This window comes from Meleagris gallopavo, chromosome 22 (genome assembly GCF_905368555.1).
Source record: "Meleagris gallopavo chromosome 22, MGAL_WU_HG_1.1, whole genome shotgun sequence".
Classification (NCBI taxonomy): Eukaryota; Metazoa; Chordata; class Aves; order Galliformes; family Phasianidae; genus Meleagris; species Meleagris gallopavo.
The window spans coordinates 1,055,355-1,076,831 of NC_139425.1; the positions used below are offsets into that span (position 1 = coordinate 1,055,355).

General features: G+C 45.8%; 2 protein-coding genes across 10 annotated transcripts in view; both read left to right on the top strand.

Annotated features, from left to right (window-relative positions):
* The window catches only part of CPNE1 (copine 1), a 42,449-nt gene extending 27,010 nt beyond the window's left edge, over positions 1–15,439 (top strand). For all 5 annotated transcript variants that reach the window (XM_085241777.1, XM_085241775.1, XM_085241778.1 and 2 more), the window contains 14 exons: positions 96–275; positions 1,517–1,591; positions 1,798–1,869; positions 2,485–2,568; positions 3,011–3,100; positions 6,673–6,771; positions 7,970–8,056; positions 8,156–8,215; positions 8,648–8,781; positions 9,423–9,477; positions 9,556–9,607; positions 11,147–11,280; positions 13,012–13,248; positions 13,982–15,439. In XM_085241777.1, coding sequence (XP_085097903.1) covers positions 96–275; positions 1,517–1,591; positions 1,798–1,869; positions 2,485–2,568; positions 3,011–3,100; positions 6,673–6,771; positions 7,970–8,056; positions 8,156–8,215; positions 8,648–8,781; positions 9,423–9,477; positions 9,556–9,607; positions 11,147–11,280; positions 13,012–13,248; positions 13,982–14,098 — 1,476 coding nt within the window. In that variant the 3' untranslated portion in view covers positions 14,099–15,439. The remainder of the gene's footprint in view (positions 1–95; positions 276–1,516; positions 1,592–1,797; positions 1,870–2,484; positions 2,569–3,010; positions 3,101–6,672; positions 6,772–7,969; positions 8,057–8,155; positions 8,216–8,647; positions 8,782–9,422; positions 9,478–9,555; positions 9,608–11,146; positions 11,281–13,011; positions 13,249–13,981) is intronic.
* A 1,322-nt stretch (positions 15,440–16,761) lies between these two features.
* The window catches only part of LOC100540249 (fer-1-like protein 4), a 34,850-nt gene continuing 30,134 nt past the window's right edge, over positions 16,762–21,477 (top strand). The window contains exons 1-5 of one of the 5 annotated variants that reach the window (XM_085241607.1): positions 16,762–17,302; positions 17,398–17,453; positions 18,803–18,891; positions 20,148–20,247; positions 21,263–21,354. In XM_085241607.1, coding sequence (XP_085097733.1) covers positions 17,224–17,302; positions 17,398–17,453; positions 18,803–18,891; positions 20,148–20,247; positions 21,263–21,354 — 416 coding nt within the window. In that variant the 5' untranslated portion in view covers positions 16,762–17,223. Of the gene's footprint in view, positions 17,303–17,397; positions 17,454–18,060; positions 18,418–18,802; positions 18,892–20,147; positions 20,248–21,262; positions 21,355–21,477 lie in introns of those variants that run through there. The other 4 variants (XM_085241608.1, XM_085241609.1, XM_010722246.4 and 1 more) reach the window with 4 other exon arrangements.

A 21,477-nucleotide genomic window follows, 5' to 3' on the forward strand; every position in this document is an offset into this window, starting at 1 on the left:
CTGCCGGCGCAGCGAGGCGCTGCCGTGCCCGCTCCCCGCCCTCTCCCTCGGCTTTTATCCAAGCTCTTCTTGACTGTGTCTCTGTGTCCGCACAGTTAGATCGCACGGAGAGGATTAAGAACTGCCAAGACCCGGAATTCTCCAAGAAGCTGCTCGTCGACTACTACTTTGAGAAGGTGCAGAAGCTGAAGTTCGGCGTGTACGACATCGACAACAAGTCTGCTGAGCTCAGTGACGATGACTTCCTCGGGGCCGTGGAGTGCACGCTCGGGCAGGTGTGAGGGCTGGGGCAGGGCTGCCTTCTTACAGCCTGCAGTATTTTAAGCTCCTCTTTGTTAGCTTCCAAAACAGATCGGTGCTTGTTCCTGTTGAATATAACTGGAAGAATCGTGGTGGTGAGCAGGCAGCGAAGGTTAAGAATGCATGTGGTTTGTGAGTCTTGAAATTGTAGGGGTGGGAAGGAAACTCTGGAAATCATTCAGTCCGTAGGTGGTCCAGCCTTTGGGCTTTCCTGGGCTGCACACAGTGAAGAAGAATTGGATCATAATATTGTTAATATGTATAAATTTATTTTTAAACTATTAAAACATAAAGAGAGCAACAAAGCCATAAAACTAATGGGCTAGTTTAATCCAACTCCCTCACTAATCAGGTTCCCTACAGCAGGTCACACAGGAAGGCATCCAGACGGTTGGGTTATCTCCAGAGCAGAATCCAGCACCTCTCTGCACAGCCTGTGCCAGGGCTCAGGCACTCTTACTATAGAGAAGTTCTTCCTCGTGTTCACATGGAACTTCCCGTGTTCCAGTTTGTGCCATTGCCCCTTGTCCTGTCTCTGAGCACCGCTGAGCAGAGCCTGGCCCCATTGGTTGCCTCCCACCTTATGGATATTGCTAAGCGTTGACCAGATCCCCACTCAGCCTTCTCTTCCCCAGGCTGAACAGCCCCAGAAGTCTCAGCCTTTAAAGTTATTGCTTCATGTAGGAGCACTTGTAGAACTAGCAGGAGACTGGGAGTGAGGAAGGCCCTGGAGAGCTCTGGTAGCCTTTTGGTTTCCTTGGGGGAAAAAAAATCCTCAAGCCATAAATTCAGGGAAGATTGCCTGAAAATCTGCATTCATTTCCTGAACAGGAATTCATATTGTTAGGTAGAAGGAGAAGGATGAGGTTTGAGATTGCGAAGGATTTGGTTAAATAAATAGACGTTCTGATTTTCAATGGTTGTTTGGCTGCTTGTAATGAAAATGTCTCAGGGGTCTTGGGAGAAGCAGCAACAGGAGGCTAGTGTTAAGTGTTGAGATGTGTTAGTGGGAATTGTTTTGTGGAGAGGGAAAACTCTGAGTGCTTAACCATTTCAGGAGCACAAACTCGTAGCTGTCGCTGCAGGAAATGGGTTTTCCTTAGCAGAATTTTAAAAATAATTCCTCCTGAAGAATAGTTCTTTGATTCTTAATAATTCTTTAATGATAATGATCTTTCTCTACCTTCATATTATGTTATCTGTCTTTTAACCTCAGATTGTGTCCAGCTCGGTGTTTACCCGACCTCTGGAACTGAAGGAGGGGAAGCCAGCAGGAAAAGGCACCATTACGGTACAGGAGCGTGTGTGGTAAAAAGAATTTCTCATTCTTTGGTACAAGATCTGGGACCGAGTAACATTTCTGGTTTTGTTTCTTTCTGTTTTCAAATTCAGTATGTGTAGAGGAAGAGTATGTATTTGTAACCATACATGGAGGTTTTTTCATGCATAAAACATACGCAAAATTCTGTATTTTCTTTTTTTTAATTTGTGTCACAGATTACAGCAGAGGAGATTAAAGATACCAGGGTGGTCAATTTGGAAATTCAAGCCCGAAACTTGGACAAAAAGGTAGTGATTCATTTTTTTCTTTTTTAATGATATTGCATGCTTGTGTGGGTCTTGACTATATTGACAGCGAGTGCCTTTAGCCAGGATTCTCACTGTACTGCAAACGTTCGGCTAAGCTCTGTAATCCACGTGTAAAAAGGCTCTTTGTTCTGTTGCCAGTTGTGGAGACATAATTACATGGCAGAAAGCACAATAGCAGATAAGAGATTCAACCACCAAGTTTAGGTTGTGGATAATTATTTTGGTTTTGGAGTATTCCATACTTGAATACATTAAATAATTGTTTTGATTGAATATTGTAACTGTGCCATGAACTGGACTTTGTGCAATGTTATAAAAGAAGAAAAGATGGAAATTTAGATATGCTGCCTTGGTGTTATTTTAAGCCAAGGGTGATTTATAGTAACAAAATGCTCTAAGGAAGCACAGTCTTGTAATCAGGGCTGGTACACTGCAATGATTTGTAAAGTGCTGCAGCTTAAAAGAGGTAAGGAAACGTATAGCTTATTTGACTTTGTGATTTGTTAGAAGCGAGTTGTACTGATGACCTGACTCTTCTCTCATCCGAGGATAATACAGAGGTCTGATGAAGGTTTGTTGGGATTTTGTTTGCAGGATTTCTTAGGTAAATCGGATCCATTTCTGGAGCTGTACAAGCAGAGTGATGCTGGAATGTGGCAGCTGGTGTACAGATCAGAGGTAACAGGAAGCACATCAGTGTAGAAATGCTAAGTTTGTCTGACAGCTTAGAGTGTCTCGCTTCTGGTAATGCTGTGCTCCACTTCTGCAGTGAAACTTGTCCCCCCAGGAAGGGATTCTGCTCACTGACTACCTGGCAGAAAATGCTTAACTTCGTGCCTAATCAGAGTTAAGCTGAAGGGTCCAACCATGTTCTGAGGGAAGAGTGGCAGGACTCTTCTGCCTTTTAGAGGCAACGAGCTGTGAGATTGGCATGGCTCTGCAGTTCTACCCAGCTCTGAACTTCAGGCTTCTAACAGAGCTGCTCTTTGCTCATGTGAGGGTAGAAGTGACTGAGGCTGTTCCATGTAGTCCCACAGAAGTACAGAACCCTCATGTTATGTTTCTTAGTAACTTGCACATCACATCTTTCACATGATGTTATGCTGTAATTTTTTTTAAGGTCGTTAAGAACAACTTAAGTCCATGCTGGAGGAGGTTCAGCGTTCCCTTGCAGACATTCTGTGGTGGTGATCTTAATAAACCTATCAAGGTACAGCCTTCAGAAATTCAGATTTGTTTGTTGTTGTAAGTGACCCAATCTCTGACATATTAACTATGAGTAATCAAGTCATCTAGTCATACTCAAGATTTTAAATTGCTTTTCTAGAATAATATGGCAGATAAGTGATTATACGTCTATTAAGTGTGAAGTCTGTACTTGAAACATGAGTTGTCAAATTGAGAAGTCAGGAAATGCAGAAGTGATGCAGTTCCTAATGATTTGTCACAACAATGATTATGAATGGTCATTAGCTATTCAGGTTAGTTTCAGGTTGTGGGATTTTCTGTTTAGTTGTGGCTTTCTAATGCTATGTTAGCTGTGAGGCTTACATATTGGATAAACTGGATTGCATTAGGATACTGACAGAGAAAGGGCAGGTGTCTGCTTCCTCCATTCGTGAGAATGGCAAGCTTATTCCATCTTGTTTTTCTTTCTGTCCCAGCAAGAAATTTGGTCTCGAGTTAGAACTGGAATTGCTCGTGGTCTCACATATGAGGATTAATACACTGGTCCTGAATTATGGGGGTGGTGGCAGAACAATTCCATCTTTGAATAAGTTTCTACAAAAATAATCTGATAGCAAGTTCAGTTTGTGTTCTAAGCAATGCACTGATTACATAGAAGCACTTAAAGCTTTAAATAGTTTAATGTTGAGTATTATCTCCCTCTGCTTATTCAGCTCCTAAACACTTTCCATTTGCAGAATTTTCCTGCCTCATCCTGCTTGAGAAGAGATCTTGTGCTGGAAGTTTGATCTGAAAGGTTTAGCAGAAAGCAATGCATGCTGATCTTTTTATTTGTGCAGCATGGCAGATCCAAAAAATTGCTGAGGTTATTACCCTGGTTCAACTGTGCTGGGCTTGTTGAATGTGTTCTAAGTGGTGGTCATGAGCTTTTGTGAGCAATCTTAGATCAGAAGGAAGTCCTATTGGTCTGAAGGTGCTAAGAGAAATGTGGGAAGGAGGTGGTTAAGAGTTGTGTGTTACCTTGTCAAAAGTGACATGAGATGGAATGGCTGAGGCATTTTGTTATGAGGTTGTATCTCCTATACTCTGAAACACTCCTGCTTTTGCTTTAGAACCTTTCTGTGCTTTGGGATTTGTTTTGCAATGATCTATTTAAAAACAAAACATAAATCTTTGCTGTTAGTTCCTTTCACCCCCAAATCCTGAATGCATGTGCAAATAATCTATTACTTTTCACAGTCTACCTGCGGGGAAGTTGGTCAGGAAGAGGCCTTCATACCTGTGGGCAGGAGCATTAGCACTAAGGAGTGGAGCATTGCACTGGAGATCTGTTTTCCATCCAGTACGTGCCGCTTGGAACCTCTTGTTCAAGGCTTTCTAAGATTTGCATCTTAGGAGCAATCAGATGAGGAATGATGGTGGTTGCTGAGCAGAGAAGTCTTCGTACTGCAGCACAAGGGAGGTGTTCGTGTGGGCAGTGTCAGTTTGGTATGTCTTGTGAGTGTCAGCTTTGTCAGCCGTGCATGAGGGTTCTGCAGTAGGAAACGTGCACTAAATGTGTGTGCAGACACATCTTTTGGTCACATTAACAGTGCTAACTAACCCCTAACTGATTGTGAAGTAGAGGGGTGTCACTGTTGTTTCATATTTAAAAACAGCTCAGTTTTGAGGTGTAGTATAATCTTGTGGCGGTTTCTTTAAGAAAGAAGCATACGAAAGTAGTTTCTCTCTCCTGTAATTGTTTAAAGAGAAGTAGCAAATGTGAGATTTAAAAAAGAACAAAAAGCAGCGCAACAAAAAGAAACCCTTCCTGACCATGCATTTGGTGGCATATGCATAAAAGCAATAATCCATTTGGTGTGAATTTTGGAAGTTTCTCTTGTGGATAAAAGGAGCCTTTTACCCACTGAAAGTGTTCCTATGAATATTTGATAGTTCAGTTGAGTAATTAATCAGTAAATAAATGCAGTGCAGTACTGTGCAGTTAGCTGACTCCTGAGGTCAGACCACGATTCAGAAGGCAGTTACTGACAGCTTCAGGTGTTTGTTCCCCACTTCTCATCTTGGTTCTGTTTGCAGCAGCAGCACTTTTTGGCCTGTGCACTCTGAATCTTTGTCCATTTTAGAAAACCCTTGCAAAAAGAGGTTTGTTGTAAGCTACTCATGCTGTGAACCACTAACAGAACTGGTCATTAAGTAGTTGGATTTTTCTGTGTGTGGTCAGGAGGGGACAGGGACAAGCAGAAGGGAAAGGGAAGGTGCAACCTCCTGTGTTCTTTGCAGCATGTTAGTGCCAAGGACACCCTCAGTCTCTGCATGATGACCTCCAGTAGCCTCCTTGATGTGGTCACGTATCTTTTGACTGACACTTTAAACATTAGAATTGTTGAGAGAGGCAGAGGAGGTGCTTGGGGGTGCTTCATGGCACAGCCAGCAGAAGGGAGGGACAGAGCAGTGGTGGGTTGGAATGGATGAAGAAGGAGAATGGCACAATCTCTAAAGCAAAAATTTCCCAGTGAAGGACCTGAAGGATGGCAGTTTGGGTGGCTAGCTTTGTGTGCAATTCACTTGGTTTTTGTGCACATTTCCTACTGATAGCAGTGGAAGATCCCAAGTGGATCAAAGGCAGCAGGTAGTTGTCCAAGAACCTTGTCCTCAGGTTTGCTGATTGAATTTGACTTCCTTATCTAGGCATTGCCTGTAGGTTCACCTTATCCATAATGCTGAGGAGAAAGCTGTCACCCTGGTTTGTGCTGGGGTAACATCAGTTTCTTGGTTAATAAAAGCGAATCTGAATGGGCTTTTGAATTGGAGGAGTGTGTGAGCTTGAGCAGAGGAAAAACTGCTGTTCACAAGCTTTCTTGACTGACTGCTTTTGGAATTACTTTCGTTCTGCTGTCGTGTGCATTGTGCATGTTATAAATGCTTCTTACAGTTGTTGATTTCATGGGAGCTGTTGCCAATGCCCATTGTGCTGTGTTAGCTTGAAGCCATGGTTATTATCATATTTTTTGTTTTTAAATGCATTGCTGTTTTGCATTCTCTAGTTCTGAAGATTCAAGCTTACACGCTGTTTTAAACGTGGTTATTCGTTGTTTGTAATTTGATTGCTGTAAGATGCAGGAAAAGGCAACTTGCAGTTTCTTTGCAGACTGACTCTATTGCCAGGCAGAAGTTGTTTATTCAGAAACCAGATGAGACCTTTAGCTGCTTTTTCCCATTACTCCACTTGCATATTGTGTCCTGAATGATCTCAACTTTATATTTTTGGGCTGTGAAATCTGCGGCTTTATTTTGTTGATTTTTTGTTGTTGTTGTTGTTTGTTTGTTTTGTTTTTGTTTCCATTTGAACTGAGGAAAGCTGTCACTTTGCACACTCAAGTAGGTGAGTGATTGAATGTCTTCCTTGTTCTGAGATGCACGCAGTGTTTCTCCCTCTGGCAGGTTTCAGGTAGTGATCCCTGGATCAGGTTTGGTAGGGAGAGTCAGTAGCATCACTGCAGAGCTGTTGGAGGCAGGAGGTTGCGTGGAGAGCAGCTGTCATTCACCCTAACACAGTATGCTTACCTATTTCTTGCTTCTCTTTCCTTTCAGGTGCACTGCTCTGATCACGACAGTGATGGGTCGCATGACTTGATAGGTGTTTTTGAAACTAACCTGGCTCAGCTGCAGAAAGCAGTGGACGGCTGTCCGGTGAGCTTCCTTTGTTCCTCAGTTTTGTCTGTAATTCAGTCTGTCACAAACCCTTTCTAATAAAGATGTCTGAGGGATTTTCAGTTGTTGCTTCCAAAAGTCATTTTTTTTCTGTATCTGACTCTGTATTACTAAGCTGTTGTCTGGGAAAAATAAAACCTGGCATGGGGAGGGTGCTGCTGTTTTCCTTGGGGGCTGTTACCCTTCCTGTTCCTACAGGCATCCTTCAGCCTGTTGTCTGCTGGCCATGTGCTGTTTCTTGCCAGCCATTCTGCATGCTTTTGCCTCTCCTGAATCAAGTGGAAGCAAAAGAGCTTCTTTAAAAGAGCTTCAACAGAACAGTCCAGAGGTGGGACTTGTCTCAGGTAACGTGTGTGCCTGAGCTGGTCGCCCTCACTAGCACTCTGGTTGCCTTTCTAGGTAGCTTTCTAGATAGTGGAAAGAAATGGTGCTTCCAGCGGTCAGTCTTCTTGCTTTATCTTGGGCACCCATTTTAGAGTAATTTGAGTCATTTGCTAGTGGTGCCACTTTCTCTCTGTCTACAGCAAGAGCCTGTACACTCATTTTCATGGAGAGGTCTCATCTGGGTTCAGAGTAATGAATCCATGTGCAGGACGTAGCCTGGGAGTGCTAGGAGTCACCAGCCAATTTGATTTCTGTATTTGGAATCCTAAAGCTTGTGGAAGATTGTTGCCTTCTTCCCTAACCCATGTGAAATCAGAACTACTGTTAAGTGAAACAAGACACTGATATCAGAATACTGATCCCTCTGCCACTGAGAACCTGAGGCCTAGGGCTTTTTGACCTCCTTCCTCCCCCTTCTCACTTTGCCTCCTTAGCTTCTGAGTTCATTTCCTGCCCTTAACTGAATAAGAATGCAGTTACGTTAAGAGAAATGTTAGTATTTGTGACAGACTTGTTTGCACTCTGTTAAGTGTTCAGTGGTTCTGCAGAGAGCAAGAGTCAGGCTGTCACAGAGAGGGACTTCTTTGAAATATTCTCTCATGTGTTTTGCCCAATGATGACAGCAAAAGCATCAATTTTAACTTGTCAAATAGCAGCCACAGTAGTCACAAACACTTTTAAAATGAAGTTTCATAATACTCTGGAATTGTGATGTCTCACACTGTTCTATTTCAATAGCTTGCACTGCTGCAGATATTTTATAATTTGCTTATTGAGTGCTTTCTTTTTGTAGGTGGAATTTGAATGCATTCATCCTGAGAAGAAACAAAAGAAAAAGAGCTACAAAAACTCAGGCATCATTAGCATAAAGTCCTGCAAGGTAGGAAAATGGTTGTTGTTTGTCGTTTTCTATTTTCTGATGATCAAGAAATCTATCCTTACAGGAAGGAGGTGTAACACTGTCTGTCTGTTCCTCTAGATTGAAACAGACTATTCGTTCCTGGACTATGTTATGGGAGGCTGCCAGATTAATTTTACAGTGAGTTGTTTTCCCACTTCACATCTTGGTAGATGATAGAACAAGGCAATGAAGTTGTGTTTAGTACTTATAATTTGCAGTATGTGTTTTCTTAAGGAGTAATGAAAGCTGCCAAAAAGAATTGATTTTATATTTTGCTTTTTGATATCAAGTAGCAAATTTAAGGGATCTTGGATTTCTCAAGCTTCTTTTGAGAAATCAATTCCCAGCCTTGGTGGAAAGGACTGCTGCTCCTCAGATGTGCATGTGCCCTGGTGGGAGAAAATTGCAGGCTTATTTGCTTGCCTCTGTTTGCAGTCATCTTTGTGTCTGGCAGGGAGGGAGCAGCATGGGGCTGCTGTTATCCCTCTGTTTCTGATTGTTTTTGGTACTTCTCATTTGCTTATGATGCTGTTTCATTGACCTGCTGTTATCATCCTCCAAACTGATTAGGTGGGTATAGACTTCACTGGCTCCAATGGTGATCCCAACTCACCAGATTCTCTTCACTACATCAGCCCAAATGGGATAAATGAGTATTTGACTGCCATCTGGAGCGTGGGAAGTGTAGTCCAGGATTATGACACGTATGTAAGAGGTTCTCAACTCTCCTAGTCCCCTCGTTAAAAAATGTTTCACAGTGGGTTATTGGTCAAGGCTGATAGCTCATTCTGGAGCTGTAGTATTTGGAGGTGCTGCTGCCTTTCCTTGGGAGATCCCTTCAGGAGCTGCTGCTGCTGCTTGCTGCTTCTGGTATTGCCAAAAAAGGCAATGACAATCCTTTTTAATAAAGCATGTTTGCTTTATTTGTCCATCCAGATCTGCACCTTTATGGCCCTGAGTTACTCTGTAATTCTGCTTTCGCTGGTTGTAGTCCCTTCTTGGTAACAGTGCATCTCCAACATGAATTCCCTGTTAGACTCAGTGGGAACGTGTTTGCCTGCTCTGTCCTTCAGCTAAGTTGTGACTTGATTGGCTTTTCTCTTGCTTCTCTGAAATCTCCTGAGAGTTGTGCAGGATACTGCATTCAAAGATATTGTGAAGTTGTCAGTCCCATGCCTGAAATGCCTGGGTAACTGTTTACTGACCAGGGAAAACTAGGAGGTGTACCCGTCCCTAATGGCAAGAATGAACCTTGGGCTACAACTATTTCTGGGAATAAAACAGAATTAGTAAAATATTACAGGATTTCTCTTTCTCATTTCTTCTTGTTGCCCTTTTTCCCAAGGGACAAGCTGTTTCCTGCATTTGGTTTCGGAGCTCAGGTTCCTCCTAGCTGGCAGGTAAGGCCTTCACAGCACTGTGCAGTAGCTCTTTTAATGTCTGCATTCTCTAACTGGTTGTAACATCACCGTTTCTAGGTGTCTCATGAGTTTGCTTTGAACTTCAATCCCAACAACCCTTACTGTCCAGGTGAGGACATCTCTTTACTAATATTTCACTGAGAGGGACTGATGTTTGAAGTGTTCATTCCTTTCATAACTGGTAAAAAAAAAAAAAAACAAAAACAAAAACAACATACAACAGATGCAGTGTGATGACATCCAGCAACCTACATGTACTCTCACCTGAATGTGAAGATCTACCGATGCAGACTTGCAGTGAAGCAGTCTAGGTTAAATTTGATTGTTGGAGATGGAGAGAGCTGGGATGTGTGGGGTTCTAAACACACAGGAGGCATCTCTGTACTGTGTTGGTGATAGAGCACCGAAGCACATTGCCCAGAGAGATTGCCAAGACCTTGGAGACCTTCAAAAGTCTTGGGCATGGGGTACTGGCTGTAGGTGGCCCTGCTAGAGAAGGGGGTTTGGATTGAAACTCAGCCAACCTGTGATTGTTAGTCTGCTGAAATTTTTGTTGCTGCTACTTGGTTATTTCTTGTTATGTTACAGGTGGCAGTGTGTCTGTGTTAGTCTCACTTCTAAAGCTACCATGTGCTAGGGCTGTTAGTGACAGTGGCAGCTACTTCAGTATTATCACTGTTTTTCTGTTATTTTTAAAGGATTGTCTCAAGTGTTTATTTTCCTCAAAGCCCCATTCTTCTGTGGTAGTTATTTCAGCTGTTTCTAGTGGCTTCCCTGTAAACTAGATTATGAACTCCTAAGCACTCTCTTGGCAAGCAGCGACATGGAATTGTTCCTGAATAAAGAATTTTCCTCATGTTTTCTATCTAGTCTAAGGCCAGCGAAAAATGGAATCTGAGAATCAGTGTTAAAATGGAAGCATTTCTCTGCTCAGTTCCACATTGCCTGCCTCACTGCAATCTATGTTGTTGCCCTGTGGTAGTGTTTGTTGCAGTAGGTTAGTAGAAATAAAGCACTGAAATCTGTATGGTGGGCAATGGCAAATAAAAATGCATCACTATAAGCCAGTGTGTGGGGCAATTTAAATGAACCCACGCAAGAATTCCAGCCATCAAAAATCAGACTTTTAAAATTTTGATTAGTTAAGTAGTGAGAGGAACTTACTGCATAGGAGGAACCCTAAGGACTCGTTTTTCTGTTTAAAAATAACACAAAACATTTAAATTTAGGAACTGTTGTCCATCCTGCACATGAGGAACATAAGCAATAACTGTTCCAGAGAGTTTGTGACCTTGTCTAATTAGACTACAATCACTTAAAAGAAACTGAATGAGAGAGAAGAAGGGACAAGATCACCAGCATGCATCTGCTGGATTATTTGCCCCCAGCTTCCATTACTTTTACTTTGTTAGAGTCACTAAGAGTAACGTAAAGAATGTAGAACAGAGGAGAAATCTGGAAGTCTTGTCCCTGCAGATGTCCGCTGGTTTCAGCTCTGTGCTTCGTACAGTCACTGTTACCTGCTGTTTGTTTTGTCCTTTAGGAGTTCACACCAGTGTGAATGATTTATCCTTTGCCATACTAGTTAGTAAAGCTTTAAATAATTACAGGAGAAATTGTGAGGCAGCTTGCCTTCCTTGTGTTACAGGGATCCAAGGAATAGTTGATGCCTATCGCCAGATCCTCCCTCAGATCCGACTCTATGGGCCAACCAACTTCTCTCCTATTATAAACCATGTGGCAAGGTTTGCTGCACACTCGGCGCAACAAAGGACTGCTTCTGTGAGTCCTTTCCTTTGGATCTGCATCTGGGTGATGTTTCTGTTTTTCTGTTCGTGATGGGATGGAGTGGAATGGTAAAGTGATTTCTTCTCCCTTCCTCGAGGTCTCAACCTCTCTTTCCAACCTCCAGAGAGAGACTTCCTGCTCTCTTGGTTGATAAGTTGATATTGATACGAGCCTTTACCAACAAAGTATGCAGGAGTGCTGCATTGGCTTTTAGACCAACTGGACTTTGTCAGCAGCTGTGTTACCCTAACCTCTCTTGCCAGGCTCTGTCACCTGTAGAGAATGCATGCAGAATAAAGGGGCCCTGTATGTTTTATTCCAAGAATTTTGCACTCAAGAATGTTCACAAAGAAGAACTGAAAAATGTCAGGTTGGCTGTTTGTCCCACCGTGTTTGCACGGAGAATCAGGATATCCAGAGGGTCATGCTAACGAAGCAGTTGGAGAGCTGGCAGATCAGCATGCTGTTGCAGAATGGCCATGCTTGCTTCTGCATATCTTGTTTGTGTGCTTGCATGGCCATGGCTGCTGTTAAAATTCAGCTCCATCTCTTAAAACTTAATTTGTTGTGCATAATGGCTTATTTCCTGATACATTTAGCTGATTCCACTTTGACTACCTAGTTAGAAGGAATTCTCATGTATGTTCTGATACTCACCTTCTGGGCTAGCTGTATCAGGATTTTGATTTTGACTTAAGTAGGAGATTGAGGTTCTTGTTCTAGGAAATACTCTTCTGACATTTCTGAGGGCGTTGGTGGTTTTTTGTTTTCTTTTTTTTAGCTATCCAAACTCTTAGGGGAAATCTCTGAATTTTTATTGATATGTTGACTGTATCTACTACTTAGAGATGAGAAGTTATTTAAGTAAAGGATATGTCAGTAATGAGTGCAGTCACAGCAAACTTGTATTAACTGGCTTTTGGAATTGGAAGCTTAATTTCCGTTCTAAGTCTCTGATATATTTGTTTTCATCTTACGTCTGTAGATAGTTGTTATAAAACAGTGCTTGCAGTTTTCAGTCAGGTGCTGAACCTCAGCCTCTGGAAAGGAAAGGGATTTCTAAATGCTTTGTCTTGCCAATGTTTTGGCTTAGGTTATTTTTTTTCTTCTAGAAAAGCTCCTGTGTTCTTTCCCTTCTGTGTCCCCTCTGGAGTGTCTCCATGTTGTGACATTTGCTGCTGCTATGTGTTCAGGTTCCTAATAGTCACCACTTAGATTACTGATAATTAAAAACATCAAGTCACAGAATGGATTGGGTTTTAAGGGACCTCAAAGCCTACCCAGCCCCAATCCCTGCCATGGGCTGGTTGCCACTCACCAGATCACTGCCCAGGGTCCCATCCAAACTGATTTCTTGGAGTTACAAATATTTAATAATTTTATCCTTTTTTGAGAGGCCAGTGAATGAAGCAGCATCCAGCAGTGCGTGCTGTATGCAGCTTTGCTGACTTCGTAGTACTTTGTTCATTTGTATTTTCTGCTTTTTGGTGTAATTGTTCTTTATAGGTTGAATTTAAGCCTCTATCTTTTATTTCAGAGAGGAAATCTGAAGTGCACAGGCAGAGGTGGTATGCATATAGAAAAAGGAACTTGAATTTTTTATTTTCGTGTTATTCACTGCACAATCTGCTTGCTTTTTTAGAGTCAGAAATTGCTCCTTTTGCCTCCAATTATGTGAGCTTTGATGCTGAACTCCCTAACTGAGTACTTTCTGATGTTTTTCAGCAATACTTTGTCTTGCTGATCATCACAGACGGAGAGATCACTGATCTGGACCAAACTAGACAAGCAATTGTTAATGCCTCTAAGCTGCCGATGTCCATCATTATTGTTGGAGTTGGTGAAGCTGATTTCAAGGCAATGGAGTTTCTTGATGGGGACAGTGGTGTCCTGAAATCCCTAACAGGAGAGCCAGCTGCACGGGACATCGTTCAGTTTGTGCCTTTCCGACAGTTCAGAAATGTAAGTTGTCTTGAACTTCAGGGGGGTTCTGCTGCCCAATAGATACGCAGTTATTGCAACAACAGAAGTTAGCTTGTGTCTACTGTACGTATGGCCGGAGTTCCCAAATAGCTTGTTTCCAGGGAGAGCTGAGACACGCTTCTGTGTTCAAATCTGTGTGCCTTGTCACGGCACTCTTGCAGCCTTACCTAAAGAGTTTTCATTGTATCATTGATAATATCTCTCGGCTGTTGCAGAGTTTGATTAAAGAAGAAGCTTTCTCTCCTGAGATGCAAACATTTAGGAAAGGAAATGAGATCATACTGTCTCAGTCTCTGTTGTTGAGTCCCATGAGTGCTTCCATGAGTGATTTAAGCTGAGATAAATCTTCCCTGCTATTGAAAACAGCCCTGTCATTCCCCAGCTCCTCCCTACTTTTTCTTCTAGCACTGGTGTTCATGCATGTTGCTCAGTGAAAGCCAAAATAAGATATTGCCAGTGGCTGGGGCAGCTTCCCACCCAGATCAGGGCTGTATGGGAGCAGTGCAGGGTTGGGAACATGTGATTTTTCAGCAGCAGTGCTCACCAAGGCTGACTGGAAGTGCTCCTGAGCCCGCAGTAAGGAGCTCTTGAACTCAGCCTCACATGGCTGGCAGGTGGGGTTTGCAGTCTGAATTTTTGAAGAGAGTATGTCACTGCTGTGGTATTTCTTCTCCCTGCAGTTCCTTTGATTTATTCTTGCTGTTCCTTGCAGGCTCCCCGGGAAGCTCTTTCCCAGGTGGTTCTGGCTGAAGTGCCGAAGCAGCTGGTGTCATACTATAAACTGCAGGGCTGGCCGCCTCTGAAACTGCCAGAAATAAAGAAGGTATAGATTGCAGCCTCACTCCGGCCATGTGTATCACTGGGGTGAGGAGAGCTGTTTGCACTCACATTCTACCCTGGGGTGTTCAGTGCCTCGAGATTGTACCAGTCACACTAACTCTTACCCACTTGTACTCTGTATCTTTGATATCTCCTGTTCCTAACTGGAAGAAATGTAAATATGGAAAAAAAAAAATCAAATTGTTGGCAGTTCTTGTCAAAGAAAAATAGACCTTGTTGGTTTTCCACCTTGCAGTGGTGACACATCATACCACTCCTCATCACTTGGCATAACCCACCTGCTGCTTGGTGTCAGAGTGAGCACTGCTTCCAGTGTTAGGACAAACATATTTATTGTAAAGATACTTACCATGTATTTATTCCTTGGTAGTTCTTTTCTTCTGTCTGTGTCAGCCTTGGAAGTGGGGACACTTCTGTACTGGTTGGTACCTGTATGGTAACTGTTGAGTCAGGGCCTGAACCACTGATGGAGCACCTGGGGAAAAGATCTGATCAGCCCTGGGAGCACAGATGAAGGCAATTCAGCTGTGGAACCAAAAGGGGTAGTAGAGTCTGGCTGCACCTCTCTTAGACCTCATTTGAGGTCTGACTGCCAGTCAAGGAAGGATCTCTGGTTGGAGATCCCTCCCTTGTGGAGTTCTCCCCTGTGAGCCTAGATGTTCAGAGACAGGTGAGCACTTTCCTTTTTGCTTTGTAACACCTTTCCATTCTGCTAGTCCCTTTGTCATTACATCTCCTGTATCACCATTTCACTGTGTTCATCTTTCTGATTGCTACAGTGCCAAAGTCTCTTGGTTGGATGTCTGAGGCAGTTCCTGCTGTGCCTTCATAAAGTGTCAGTATATTTTTGTATGTAGACATTTATTTTTAAATTTCTGTTACCATACTTAGTAATCACTGTATTTTTATTACCACGTTTTTCTATTAGCAGAATGTAACACTGTGATGGCCTTTTGCTTGGAGCCGTTGTTGCAATTTAAGAGTGCTGCACTTTGCTTATTTGTAGGTGGGGGGATTAATGAAGTATGTGACTTTCAGAAGCCAGTAATTGGAAACATTGGAATTAAGATGCTTTGAGTGATTTCCCTGGAGTCCTAGTGGTTTAAAGTGAAAAGTAATTATCTGTGGAACTATGAGGAAGTAGTTCCTTGTCCTCAGAAGTGTGAAGCGTGTATTACTACATGGTTTGGGGTTGTAAGTAGACAGATGATAGCAAAGCGTGATTTCTTTGAGACTGGAGGTAATTCATTTCAAAATAAAGGAACTTCTTCTGCACTACAAGTTGTCATCACTTTGAGTTGCATAAATAAATCATCTGCTTTGATTTACAGACATGTGTGACTTTCGTTTTCTTTCTGGGCTACTACTACTTTGTTTCAGCAATGTGGTTTATGGAAGATCTTTGCTACAGCACTCGCCTGGTGATTCAGCTTAGGTTGAGCGTGAGCAGCTGCAGAGCAGAGCAAGGTGTCTGTCAGCATTAGTTTGTAACCTGTTAATCACAAAGACTGAATGTGTATCCTGCAGCCCTGTTCTGCAGTGAGATGAGCTGTTTGTTTACTGTGAAATTAGGAAAGAATTTCTCCATTGTACCGGATACACCAGGAAGCTGTGAGAAGAAACTGGAAGACTGCCTGGTGATTCAGCCTGTGAAACGGATTGGTTGCAAACCTGTGTAAGCAGGCTGGGTGTGTCACCCAGCTAATCGTGTCACCAAAGCGCAGCTTGAGTTTGAAGGGTGGCGGCTCTAGGATCACTAATGAACCAAAAAGGACCTGTTAGTTTTGCCTCCAAACATTTTTTTGTTTTACCATGGTTCTACAGATAGCAGCGGCTTCCTCACTGTAGAGGAAGCTGGACTCCCACCTCATTTAGTCCATCATCTGGCCTGCAGTGCCCGTTTTCTTGCACTTAAAAGAAACCAAGAGAGCTCTCTTGTTGAGTGGCTGTGTAAACTAAAATGTGTGACAAGCATGGAAGAAGGAGAGCTCAGAGCTACAACTTGGCACAAGCTGTGCTGTGGCTGAGAGCATCCTCTACTCGTGCTTTCTGCTGCTTACAAGCTATAGGCAGAGCTCTCTGACTCTGTTACGTGTACAAACAACCTGGGCCTGGAATGTGTGTATGACTGTGCTTTCCTTTCTTTTTTTTTAATGGTGTTCTTTGAAGGAGGTTTACAGCAGTAAACAATCCTTTGTTTGGCTAAAGAAATACCAGCAGCATTGCGTAGTGCTGGGTTTCAATGAATGGTTTCTTTGGCAAGATGAGCATGTTAGCAGCAGAGTGTAAGTTCTGAGGCAGCACGATGCATAGTGAGAAATGTTTTGCCTCCCCTTTTTAAATGTATGTCAGTTCCAAAGGAGGAAAGTGGGTCTGCCTTGGTACCCATCGGTCTTTGCTAGCTATGAAGGCAGCTTGGAAGCATGTTTCTCAGCTGGCTGAGGTGACTGCAGATGCTGGACCCGATAGGGGTGACTTTCCCTGCCACCTGGGTGTAGCTGGAATGCAGGCTCACCGCATGCCTGGTGCCTGAGGTGAGGGAGAGCTCAGCGCAGCCTCCTGAGTAGGAAAGCAGTTCATGCCACGCTGTGCCCGTACTGCTGTGCCTCCTGGTGCAGGCCGTGCTCCTTTTCCCAAGCCGCTTGTGCTGAGGCCCTGCTTGGCACTGATTCACCGAAGCCAAGGCGCCGTCTCCAGACAAATGCAAACGGTGCAGCTGCTCTGGGTGGCAGGGAAGCTGCACAAGCTCCCTGGGGAGCTGATGGTATCTGATCTGCTTAGAGCAAGCACCAAATTTGCCGACCAGCAACGCATTTGTGTGGTGAACGTCTCAATCCGCAGCTCTGCAGCCCTCCAGCCACAACGGCCGCGGGCTCCGTGCTCCCCGTTCCCAGCAGTGCAACGAGCACCACGCAATTCCCCGGGTTCTCCGTGACCAGGAGCTGTGCTCAGCCGAATGCTGGGGCAGGCGGCCCCCTGCGTGCCCACAGCCAGCCCTGAGGTGTCCCCGTGGGGCACCAGGAGGGAGAGGGCTGCCGAACCGGCCGGGTGAGTCGGGGCTGACTGAGTCACTGCAGGCGGTGCGGCCCGGCGGTGCCGTCGGCCCTCAGCTCCATGGCGCTCAGCGTTGGTGTCCGGCGGCTCTCCAACCTGCCGGGCCGCGGTGAGCGGCAGGTGCAGCTCGGCTTCCGAGGTGGGCAGGGAGGGAGGGAGGCATGGATGGGTCTGCCGTGCCCGGGGCGGGGCAGAGCCCCAACAGAGCCTCACACCTCCCCTCCGCTGCCCAAGGCTTCACACAGAAGACGAAGAAGATCCGCTGCGGCCCGGAGGCTGTCTTCAGGGAGGTGAGCGTGTGGCCATTCTGTGAGGTCTGGGGCAGCGGGCACTGGGATGGGATGGGATGGGGATGCAGCATACCTCAGCTGGTGCCTGGTCAGGTGGGTGGGCTGTGGGGATGGGACATACATCATGGGAACAACAGGAAGCCTCCCTACCTTCCTATCCGTGCCCAGCTCCTCCAGTCCGTGCCTGGAGCCTGAAATGTGTGGCTACTAGGGCTGGTGGTGATGTCCTGTCTCCTATCTCCTCTCCAGAGTCCTCTGTGTTACCCCGGGCTCCTTCGTGTCTGTAATGTACAGGCAGTTCATCTAATTCATCTTTTGGAGAACCTGGCTGCTCGGACAGAAAATGAACCCTCCCAAAATGCTGAGTCAGTGGCTCAGTGTTTGTCCCTTCAGCAGCCAAGCTGTGGCTCTGTGCTGCAGAGCTCGCTTCCCTCCCCATCCTTCCTCCTTCCCCAGCCGTAGGGGCCAACCTGGCTTGCAGACCTTCCCTCCTCCTTCAGCACATGTTGCCATACTCACAGGTTTGGTCACCTGCAGGCAGCCCTGCATGTGGAATGACCCTCACAGCACTGCAGAGCTGGTTTTCTGCTGGTGCCGTATCCTGAGGGGTTCCCCAAGGGCGTAGGGTTTGGCAGGAGCTCCATTGCATTCACCTGCTGTGTCTGTGATATCTCTGGCCTGGATGGACCTTGCTATTCCCTGTCCCCTCCCCCCGTGAGCTGGGCTTTGGGAATGGCACGGTGTGGCATCCCTGTCAGCAGCAAATCACTGTATATGGAGTGAAATCCCTGGGAAGTCTTTAGATGAAGGTTGGTGCGCATTGAGATAAATGCTGGAGAAATGGCACGTCCTGACTGCTGCTGGCAGGAAATGCTTTGCAGATGTGGGAAGGAGAGGTGAGCTGGAGCTGCTGCCCTCCCAGCAGAAGTTCAGACTGAGTGGATTCCGGAGGTGAGGAAAGGAGGTGAGGAAACAGCCTCCCCTGTCTGATGGACCAGGAGGAGAGAGCTGTAAATGGCTGTAACAAAACACTCCTTTGCACACTGTCCTCTCTGAGGCTGGCTTTGCCATGTTCTCCAGGTGCCCACGGGGCCTGATATTTCTAATAAAAAGCTGAGCAGAAGCCACACATCTTCCAGAAAGCCTAACTCACAGCTTCCTACAGCCAGGGGGGCCTGCAGGGACCTGGGTGCTCTGGGCAGGTCCTGGTGGTGGTGGTCTCTGTGCTACATGGGCTCCATCACAACGCTCAGTACTGGGCAAAAGTCAGCTCAGCTCCATCCAGCACCTGCACAGAACCTCCTGGTGCTGCAAGACAGAGGGGACCACTGTGCTCTGTTTGCTTGCAGCTCTTTCGCTGGCCTCACTATGGGAAACTTGGCGTGGGGGAGATGCTGTCTGTCAAAGTGTACAACTGCAGCAAAGTGTTCAGTAACAGGTAGGTTCTCCAGGTGATGGCATGATGGGCTTATTATGGGGGAGGGAAATGTTTCTTGGCAAGCTGGTGGGAGGAAGACATACAGGATATGAGTTATAGGACAGGGATGAAGCTGGTTGTTCTGCTGCAGCAGCAGCACTTTGTATGTGGAGTGAAATAAGGGTGGTGATTTCGCTGTGCCAGCATAGTGCAGAGGTGTGCAGAGGATCCGGAAAAGACCCCACAGGTGACAGAAGCAAAGTGGGGCCCCAGCAGCCCAGCTGGGAACAGGGGAACTGACCCCCATGTCCATGACGCTGGGGTTTAACTTTCAAAAACACAGTGACTTACGTTGAGATGATCAGGCAGAATATAATGCTACTAAGTGGCCCAGGAAATGCTGCAAGTGCAGCAGTGGGTTAGGAAACCCAAGAACAGAGGTGACAGCTGGAGAAAGTGATGGTGGAGAGAGCAAAGGAGTGTGCCTGCAGGGGAGGTGCCAGCTCTGGTAACTTGTCAGAACTGAAGGACAGTCAACAGGGACGGCTTCATAGGGGTGGCTGATGGTGCAAACGTTTTCAAAGCCATCACATCCCTGCCAGAGAGGGTGTGGAGGAAAAAGATAAGTACAGCACACGCAGGACACTGAAAGCCAGAGCAAAAAATGTGAGTGAACTTCACATCAGTGTTTACTGGGTGTTTTCCTTATGGGAGAGGGATCAGAGGAGTTGTCTCTGGCTGAAATGTCAATAGGAACTGCTGTAGGACAAATTGATAAACAACAGCAAGTCACCAGGATGTGATGGTGCTGAGCAAAGAAATCCAATGGGAGAAGCCCAAACTGACATCTGTCTGTGCACCTCTGCTGCTGGTGAGCAGAGCAGAGCTGGATGGCAGAGGTCAGACTGCTTCACCCCACACTCAGCTGCCAGAGGGAGCTGGGGCACAAAACACCAGTGGGCTCTGGCCAGCAGTGACATGAGGTGGGGTGGGAGCTGCAGAACTCCATGTATATTGCTACTGCTGGCAGGGAGCAGGGATTGGCCTTCCACAGTGAGAAGCCCCTTTGGGCTGGGCAGATTTGCTGCCAACATTGCTGTGGTCCTGGGCTTATTTCCTAATGAAGCATTGCTCTCTGCAGGCTAAGCACACGGGTCAGTGCTCTTGAGTACTTGGACTGCCAGAAACCTCAGTGCTCTCTATCTCCAGAAACCCAGGGTCAGATGAGAGCACGGATGCTGTGTGTAATGTTGCTAAAGCCAGTGATTTTGTTACAGGCTCCTTGGCACCCTCGTCCTCAGCCTCCAACACCTGATGACATCTGGACGCCTGATTCTCCGGGAGGCCCTCGTGGACAGGAACCACAGCATCACTGGTGTAAGTCCTCCCCACGCAGCCCAGGGATGGGCACTGCTCCATCACTCATCTTAGTGGGTGAAAAGCCCCAGAAACATTCAGAAATGCTTTGTGGGAAACCTTTAGAGCTTCCCAGGTGGAAATGGGAGTAGCATGCGGCCGGGGCTGGGTGCCAGGGCAGTGCTACTGGCAGCCCTGCAAGGTGCTGCGCCCCTGTTTGTCCTTCCCACGGGCAGTCTGAGTCACCCCGCAGTGCTGTGACCACAAACCCATGGGGAAGCCAAGTGCTGCTGGGTGGTTTCAGCTTCCTGCAGCTCACTGCAGGACTGTCTGTGCTGGCAGAGGGAGCAGGACGGGGCTGACCCTTCAGCAGTCTGTGGTGGTTTGCAGGGACTCACCGGGGGCACTGACACTGCTCTGGGGTTAGAGCTGCTCTGTGACCCCAAACCTTTGCTCAGCTGCCTCTTCCCTTTTGCTAACGGTGGAAATCTTGCTGATGACCCAGTCCAAACAAAATACAACAGCTTTCATGTCTCGACCCGGTTGAGCTGGGCAGAACCAGAGCAGCCGGAGCTGCTGTCTCTCAGTTCAGCTGGGAAAATACATGTCCCCAGGGGAAGGAGGAGCCCTCTGGGAGCAAGCCTGTCCCTGCCACTCTGAGTCCTGATCTTTCCTGGCATATCTGGGCTGGAGTAATTTCTGTCCCTTTTTCTTTCCTAGTGCTTTAACGGGGTTTCAAACCTTCTGCTCTTTACCCAGCCTTATCCCAATCTTCTTTTTTCACTCACCTCCTCTCCCAGCAGCCTCTGCCTCTCAGGGTTGTATTTCTCTTCCCAAAAACATGCCTTTGCCAGGGATTGAGCTGTAGGCTCAGCTCCTACATCCCCTTCACACTGAGATGGTCGGTTTACCTTCTGTCTGCCAGCATCTCGCTTGTTTTTTTTCATTCCACACTTTTCTTTCCCTTTCTCGTGGGCACTTGCACAGGTATTTTGTGGCTGCTGAGCTCTCAGGCAGTTTGATTTTTTGGTTCTAGATTTATATTGAGTTGGATTTGCGCTACCAACCTCCAGAGGGCTCGGCTGGGACCTGGGTTGAAGAAGACTTTGTCTATCAGATGAAAGACAGGTACTGAAATCCTGGGAGGAGGATATTTCCAGATGGCTTGTACAACTCCCTTAGTCAGGGTCAACCAGAGCCATTTGGGAGGTACAACCTAGCCCATCAACTCTCCAGGCTGATGCATTTCTG